General features: G+C 54.7%; 1 protein-coding gene across 1 annotated transcript; it reads right to left on the bottom strand.

Moving 5' to 3' along the window:
• Nucleotides 1–4,467: 4,467 nt before the first annotated feature.
• On the bottom strand, nucleotides 4,468–5,437 carry LOC148591477 (olfactory receptor 14A16-like). Its single transcript, XM_088537499.1, has one exon. The coding sequence runs from the start codon at nucleotides 5,401–5,403 to the stop codon at nucleotides 4,468–4,470; it is 936 nt and encodes a 311-aa protein (XP_088393625.1). The 5' UTR covers nucleotides 5,404–5,437.
• Nucleotides 5,438–8,237: the final 2,800 nt, after the last annotated feature.

The following is an 8,237-nucleotide window of genomic DNA, read 5'->3' as shown; positions in this document are numbered from 1 at the left end:
AGAGGCCTGGGAGCACTGCAGGAGGAGAGAGTAGAGGACACCGATGAGGAGGAGGAGGATGGGGAAGAGGAGGTGGAGGAACTGAACTCTTTGACCTGGGTCAGAGCCAGCCTTTGCAGCCCGGCTGTGGACCAGGAGATGGAGCACGAGAAGGTGCCCTGCTCGCCCCATGTCAGCACCACAGAGACTGTGAGCGAGGCACCTGGCCACGTGGAAAGCCTTGAGCCAGCAATGCCCAGGGGCGGTGAGCCAGGAGGACCTCCTTTGGCCAACAGCTTTCTGCACGCAGAGGACAGCGTGCCTGTCCCACCAGCAGCAAGTGCAGGAGCAGAACCAGAGGCCTCCCCTGCATCCAGCAACTTCATCCAGCATGCAGGGGAAAATGCTCCTCCGTCTCCATCACTTCCTCCAGAACCTGCACCAGAGGCCTCTCCTTGCGATGAGATGAGCAGCAGCCCATCTCCCAAGGAAACCCTGCTGCAGGAAACAACAGCAGCAGCTTCTCCCCCAGCTGCAGGCCCTGCTGCCCAGGTGAGCAAGCAGCATCTCCTCTGTCCTCACCATCCCCAGGAGCTGCCGTGGGAGTTGTGTGGGGGGTGCCCAGAGTTACCCCATTTCCTTGGAGCCCCCCTGCCCATGGCATCCCACTGTCACCCCCAGGCATTTATCCTCTGCCATGTCTCCATGGGGAGATGCTGGCTCCTCTCCGTTTCCAAATGCCAAAGACACAGGGATGAAGTCTGCTCCAGCCCACGTCGCATTCAGCCCTGGGGCCTGGATGCCGAGCGAGGAGGGAAGAGGCAGCCCCAGCAGCAGCCGCCTCCACACCAGGGCACCAGCCCCCTTGTGCCACGCACGCCCCCGGCTGCCTTCCTTTCCCCCTGCCCAGCCCTGCTGCTACGGCCCCACAACGAGCCTTGTCCCATTGCTGTGCCAGCCGCAGGTCCCTTCCCTTGGGACATGCAGCCATGGGCAGCCTCCTCTGATCCAAACCCTTTGCCGTTGTGCAACCTGGGGCACTGGGACCCTCAGCAGGGCCAGCTGATGGCTGACGGGTGCGTGTTCTTGCTCTGCCCATGCAGGTGGCCTTGGAGCCCCAAGAGGAGGAGGAGAAACCCTCCTCCTGCAGCCCCACACCCGACGTTGAGGCAGGTACGTACCCGCGTGGAGAGCCCTGCTGGGGACAGTGGCCTGTCCTGGCACAGGGGGTGGCACCGAGGCCGGCAGCAGGAAGCGGTCGGGAGTTGCTGTGCCGAGGACAGAACCCCTCGGGAAGCCCTTGGTGGCAGGGACAGGCAGGTGCAGCCCTGCACCCTGCAGCCCATCGCCCACAGCTCTACTTCCCACCACAGGCATCGCCGCCCTCCCAGACGTTGCAGCTCCCCGGCGATGGCGCTCACGGCTCAGGACGGCGCTTCGAGCTCTGCGCAGAGCGTTCTGCTGCTGCTGCATCCCGGGACAGCGAGAGGAGCAGCGAGCGGATGCATGTTCCAGACAGGGACCCTGAGATGGGGGCTGGAGCAGAGCCGAGAGACAGAGCGACGGATGCTGTGTCCTGAGGGCTACAGAGATGCTGCCCTGTTGTGTCCTGTAGCACCCATGTGCCCAGAGAAACCAAACTCGCCAACATCGCCCGCAGCCATCGCCTGCTTCAAATAAACCCATTTGGTAGCTTTTTCTCCCCGTGTTAGTTGGTGTCAGAAAATCTCCAGGGAGACAAGTGGGTCTGTGGGGCCATAAGGCCATGGGGTGACTCCTAACTCCACACTGGTCTTGGTGGTTGGGGTGGGTAGCAGACCCAGCGAACAGGGCTCCCTGTCACTGATACTGCTGGCACGCATCTGTGCTCTTGACTGGTTCTCATAATGACCCCAGGGCTCTTGCAAGAGCAGCAGATTAGGTGAAACACCACCCAGGGAGTGTTCCTCAGAGGCAGAATTTTTCAGCATTTCTACTGGGAATCTTGAGAAGAATGGATTCATAGTCACCTTGTGCAGAGTGAGGACAGCTCGTCTGCCTGTCAGCCTTGATTCCAGTGTCATGTTCCCACATCTCTCTGAACTCCATGACAATCATCCTAAATAAGTTCCCCTAAAAGGAACCCAACCCTTCCTAAGAGCAGACAAGTCCAGTTCCAAAACCTCGAATCTCCAACTTCTCTCCCTTTCTCACGGCACTTGAGGGAGGTCTCCAAGCTCCACTTCTAGCCAAGAACATGCAGAGCTCTTTTTAGCTACCAATATACACTTTCCAAACCATTTTTTTTCATACTCTCAGTCTTGTAACAGCTGACAGGAAAATACTGGAATTAAAATTAGCACTTGGAGAGTCCTCGGGGTCTCTGAGGGAGGTGCCTGGGCCTGGCAGCTCTCACAGAAACCTCAGGAGACCAGAGGCCATCAGAGCTGCAGAGGGAGGCTGAGCAGAGAGGACGAGGGCACCTGCAATGGCACCAGCTGTCCAGGACTCCATGACCGCATCCCACACCAGTTCTTCTCAGTTCCACCTGAGAGATTACCTCTTCTACTCCACGTACTCCAAGACACATATCTGTATGTATTGTATTGACCACTTGGTATATACGGATGCAGATCCTGGCAAGAGCTGAGTAAGCTTCAGGCCTGAACCTCAGTATCCATCAGGCAGCAGGCTCCAAGCTCCCTTTTGTTGGGGGGACATTCCCTCTGTCTCCTGCTAAAGCATTTGTGCCTGTTATCCAAGGAGAACATGCTTGGATAGAAAGTCACAGACCTCTAATATCTTTCAGTCCTACCTAGACCATAAAGGCAGGTGGACCCATGAAGCACAGAGATCCAGTTCAGACCCTGTAGGAAAATCTCACAAGATCCCTCCTGTTGGACAGGGAGGGGAATAACTACAGATAAAGAGCCTTGCAATTACATATTATTAATGGTGCTGCTCTCGTTACACCATGCTTGCTCAGGCACTGAATTCAGTTAGCAGCCTGAAAGATCTTGCCAGACTCCCTGGTCCGCTGGTAGCTCGCTGCAAGTCTCTGCTCCTTGTTCATTTTCTCCAGAGAAGATCATGCTCACAGCGGCACAAATTCATGGTGCTAAGTGCTCCATCTCCCTCCTCTTGGTTAAGGAGCTGCCTTTCTCCAGGGCTGCAGAGCTCCGCAGGTGTCAGCCCCTCCACGGGGCACCCTCAGCAAACCCTCTCGTCCCCGCCGCTGCTGCTGGCCCCTCACTGCTCTGGCAGCAGCGACCTCAGCGCCAGCCCCCGCCGTGAGCCTCCTGCTGGCCCAGCAGCTCCTCGGGCAGGGGGACCTCGCTCGCGCACAGCCCAGCGTGGGCTGCTGCCGCCGCGGGCTGCAGGGACACCAGGTTCCTCGGCAGAGCCGCCCCGGCCGGGAAGGGGCTGCTGACGTCACAACCAGCTGAGCGGCCTGGCCTATCAGGGGCTGCGGCAGCAGTGACGTCACCAGCCGACGCCCACGCGTCAGCACAGAGCCAGCCCTGCAGAGAGCAGGGGCCTCCCGGCAGCGTCCCCGCAATGGCCTCCGTGTCCCTGCCCGCTGCTGAGACACCCCTGGCCTCACAGGCAGCGCCTGCTGCTGCCCCGGCAGCTCCGCGCACACAAGGGACCTCCCCGCGTGTCTGCACCAGACCCCGCTGCCGGCCGCGCTGCTGCTGGGCACTCCCTCTCCCAGGACTTCACACTGGCCATGATAGACCCACCTGAACCAGCATCACTGCACCTGACAACCCCTTCCCCAGGGTCTGTGACTGTGGAGGATGCTTGGAGCAATCCCAGGGCATTTCACATTGCTCAAGATGTTTTTGGAGGTATCATTAGACCCAGCCCGCTGCCTCTGCTGAGCTCTCATTTGGGACAGTGTTCAGTTTGACCCTTTACTATTACCATTTGGTTTTGTAAGTCTCCACACATTACCCATCGCAGACACTGCCCCTGGAGGAGCCCTCTGCTCTCTGAGTGGCTCCATACGGCCTTGCAGAAGCATGGGCATCTGTCACCAGCCCTCTAATATGTGAGACTTTCCCCTGCACAGATCTATTGACCACTCACCCTCTCTAGGGTCACTGGACTCCCAAAAGTGAGGGCTGAGACCAAACCCCCTTCTCCCACTCATCACTTTACCAGCTCATGTTCCTTAGCCTATGCAAAATCCGAGCATGGCAACAGAGCCTTTTTGGGTGCAATTCCCTGAGTGCATTATTGGCTCCAACTTTAGAAGGACAAAGTATTCTGGCACAGCACTAAAGAATTCCTCCTTTATTATGGACATGATCCATGGGAAGCCACTCTGACCCAGTGATCAGCAGAATTACAGAAGGTATCTCAGTCAGAAAGAAGGTGATTCAACCTCTGGAAAGGTGGGATGACTTCAACTGTTCATTCACAAAAATGATTAGCACAGACAGAACTCCCAAAGCCCAAGTGTTGCCTGAGATAAACTGGAATTGCTTCTGAGAAGAGATAGACTCACTGCTGATGAATTACTACCAAATGAATGAGTTTCCTTAGTGCATGATGGAGCTCCTTGTTCCTCATGCTATAGATGAGAGGGTTCACTACTGGAGGCAGCACTGTGTACAGAACCGCAAGCACCAGTTTCACAGCAGAGGAGGAGATTGAGGAGGACTTCAGGTAGGCAACCATGATAGTACTGAGAAACAAGGAGACAACAGCAAGATGAGGGAGGCACATGGAAAAGGTTTTGTGCCGGCCCTGCTCAGAGGGAATCCTCAGCACAGCTCTGAAGATCTGCACATAGGACACCACAATGAAAACAAAACACCCAAAGCCTAAACAAAGGCTAATGACAATAAGGCCATCTTCCCTGAGGTAATAGTCTGAGCAGGAGAGCTTGAGGATCTGGGGGATTTCACAGAAGAACTGCTCCATCACATTGCCTTGGCAGAGTGGTAGTGAAAGTGTGTTCCCAGTGTGCAGGAGAGCATTGAGAAAGCCACTGGCCCAGGCAGCTGCTGCCATTTTAACACAAGCTCTGCTGTCCATGAGGGTCCCATAGTGCAGGGGTCTGCAGATGGCAATGTAGCAGTCATAGGCCATGATTATGAGGAGATAAAACTCTGATGAAAACAAAAACAGGAAAAAAAAGACCTGGGAAGCACATCCTGAGTAGGAAATGGCCCTGGTGTTCCACAGGGAATTGGCCATGGATTTGAGGACAGTGGTGGAAATGGATCCAAGGTCGAGGAGGGAGAGGTTGAGGAGGAAGAAGTACATGGGGGTGTGGAGGTGGTGGTCGCAGGCTACGGCTGTGATGATGAGGCCGTTGGCCAGGAGGGCAGCCAGGTAGATGGCCAGGAAGAGCGAGAAGTGCAAGAGCTGCAGCTCCCGCGTGTCTGCGAATGGCAGGAGGAGGAACTCTTTGAGGGAGCTGCTGTTGGACATTTTGCTCCTTCATGTCATGGGAGAAGGTCCAAGAAGAAAAAGACAGTGACAAGTTAAGACAAACTTTCTGCAAAACCTTTTCCCTTTCTGACAAAAACACAGATACACATATTCCTCCTCCACACAAAAATATTCCTTTTATCCTTGGCAAGATCTTCATTTAGCTGCCTATCTGAAGCTTCAGTTGTGAGAGGCGAAAGCTCTCTCTGTGCTCTAGCATAGAGCCAACACAACAGGTCTCTACATAAGTCCATTTTTTCAGCTGCTTTAGGCATGCAATTCTATCAGCTAAGGAACAATCTCAGCCATAAAGGAGACTGGCTTGTGCTGAAAGTGTGTTCACTTGCAGAATGCAGATCTCCAAGCTCACCTCCGTTTCTCAGTCAGGTGTTCCAAGAGTCATGGAGGGGCTGTAATGTAGCACATGACTCTGATGATCAGAAGGCGGCCTCTGCAATGTGGTGCTCATCCTGAGGGAGATTTGGACATGCAGCTTCTAGGCAAGGAGACACAGTGATTATTTCAGCTGCCCACATAGAGATTACCTCCACCCACTAGCAGTATTTTCATTTCTTTAGTCCCTCTCTGGCTTCTACATGGGGCATTCAGCCAATGTTAAGTGTCCTACAGAAGAGTTGTGACCCTCCACAGGGCAGGGCACAGCCCAACAGCACCCCAAGGGAGGACCCAGTGTCTTGAAGCTGGGGACTCCTGAAGGACAATCAGCTCAGTCCCTGTTCCTCTGCTGGGTGGCACAGAAAAGACACAGGGTGCTTTCTCAGGACAAAGCATCTGTGCTGCTAGGGCTGGCAGAGAACTTCCTGTACTCCAACCTCACATGAGGTTTCTGGCAGCAGTTTCCTCTCACTATCAACCATCTCTCTGCTGTTTGGAGGTCTCCTTGCTGGGAGCTGTTCCTCTGTCCCTACACAGATCCCTTCCCACTCACTCAGCACTCAGCTCAGTCCCACAGAATTCTCCCAGTAGCAGGAAACTGTCTAGGGACACCCCCCGCCCTGCAGTGCTACAGAGTTAATAGAAGAATCTCCAGTGAGCCTGGAAAGGGGACACTGGTGCTGCTCCTCAGTCTGCAGCTTTCTGCAGACTGAGGAGTGCTGAAGCTACTTCCAAAACTACTCATCCTTCAGGGTGCTGGTGAAGATGCTGAGCCCTTGTTTAAACACATCTGCAGCATTTCCATTTCTACCATGCAGACAAAAGTCCTCTGGAAAAATCTACTCTCAACATGTCCTCATGATGAGCTGCAGCTATGGGCGGCCCTGACCTTCAGGCCTTTCAGCAGGAGAATGAACCTGCCCTGCCGGAGGTTCTCCTCTCACTCAGAGCTTCTCCCCACAGCCCAGTGGGGAGCTCCCCGGGCAGGCTGAGCGCTGACCCGTGCAGGTGGAAAGGCTCACTGTCCAGGGAACAGCGCAGCCCTGGGCACAGGGACACTGCTCTGAATTACAGCGCTGGGCAGACCTGGGCGCAGACCCTGGCTTCACACCCCTGCAGCCACCCTTGGCAGAAGAGAGCAGCATGCCCTGTCCCACTGTTGGGGTGACAGGAATGGTGCTCGGAAGCATCTCCCCCTGCTCTGCCCAGGAGAAGGCAGGAGAGCGAGCCATAAAAATCCCACCAGTAATGGCATGGACTGGCTTCAGAAGTCCCCTCCAAGAACCTCAGTAACATTGCCCTGCAGACAGGGACCCACCGTGACAAGGGCTGTGAAGGTTGCTCCCACAACAGCTCTGCTCTGTCCTCCCCGCTCCACACTGCCGTTCCCCTCTCGCTGCCTTCTCTCCTCTGCTGTCCGCAGCAGCAGGCAGTGCCCGCAGCCCTGCTGCTCTTGGCACAGGAGCTGCTCCTGCACTCGACTGTCTCTGGGCAGTGCTGCCAGGCTGCCACGAGCTGCCTCCGTCCCAGGAGCCTGGCCCCACTCAGGAGCAGAGGCCCAGCTGAACTCACCAATTTCTCTGTCCCTCGTGTTCCCTCCTCCTGGGAAATGTGCACTGTAGTCAACTAAAATAATCACCTCCTTTCTTTAACTAAAGAGTGCAGTGAAATGGATTCCAGCATTACAAATTCTTTCATCAGACAATGACTAGGAAATCTGGAAATGTCCCACTGCAAATAGGCACAGGACTTTTTTTAGTTGCAAAGAAAGAAAAATAGTGTGTGAATATTTTCATAAAGTGTAAATATTGTCTTTGACTGTAGGCTAAGTCCAAGACGCCAACAATGAGGTCCCCTTTCTAACAGGGGAGAACCTTACTGGATATCTTTTGGAGAGAAAGGTAAGGCTAGATATAAGCAGAATGTGGGGGACAGGCTCCTGGAAGCCAGAGCAAACTTTAAACTCCCTGAAGCACAAACCAGCAGCTGGGTTGCTGAGTGAATAAAGAGTAATGGGAGGATTCCCAATCCTGCAGCTTTACAATGTCCACCTCGTGTGCCATGAAGGTCAGGTTAGAACTTGTCAATTTAAGCAGGACATGTGGGAATGAGAGAGCCACACAACTCCTACACGTCCTGGGCTGTGATGTGGGCCATGCTGCTCTTGCTTCCCTGTGCTTCTGCACAAAAGGAGGCAAAAAGCTCTAATGCAAGTCCCTGAGAAGCAGTATTTTCTTGGCTGCTCAGAGCGGCCCAAACATGACTTGGCGGTGTCAAAGGAAACTCAAACCCACCAACACCAAAAGCTCTGCTCTTCCCAGAGACTTTCCGGAACCATCTGGCTGGGAGCAGGAGGGGACATTGAAAGACAGAGGTGTCCCACACTTCCCCCCATCAGGCCTTCAGCTGCACAACTAAGAGTTTCAAAGGCGCTCCCT

The sequence above is a fragment of the Tinamus guttatus genome, unplaced genomic scaffold (assembly GCF_059628265.1).
Source record: "Tinamus guttatus ecotype Peru unplaced genomic scaffold, ASM5962826v1 Tinamus_guttatus_pri_ptg000790l, whole genome shotgun sequence".
Classification (NCBI taxonomy): domain Eukaryota; kingdom Metazoa; phylum Chordata; class Aves; order Tinamiformes; family Tinamidae; genus Tinamus; species Tinamus guttatus.
This window is presented reverse-complemented; position numbering and strand designations above follow the sequence as displayed.

Excerpts from the sequence above, each read along its gene's own strand:
- LOC148591477 (XM_088537499.1), bottom strand. The coding sequence starts at position 5,403 with ATGTCCAACAGCAGCTCCCTCAAAGAGTTCCTCCTCCTGCCATTCGCA.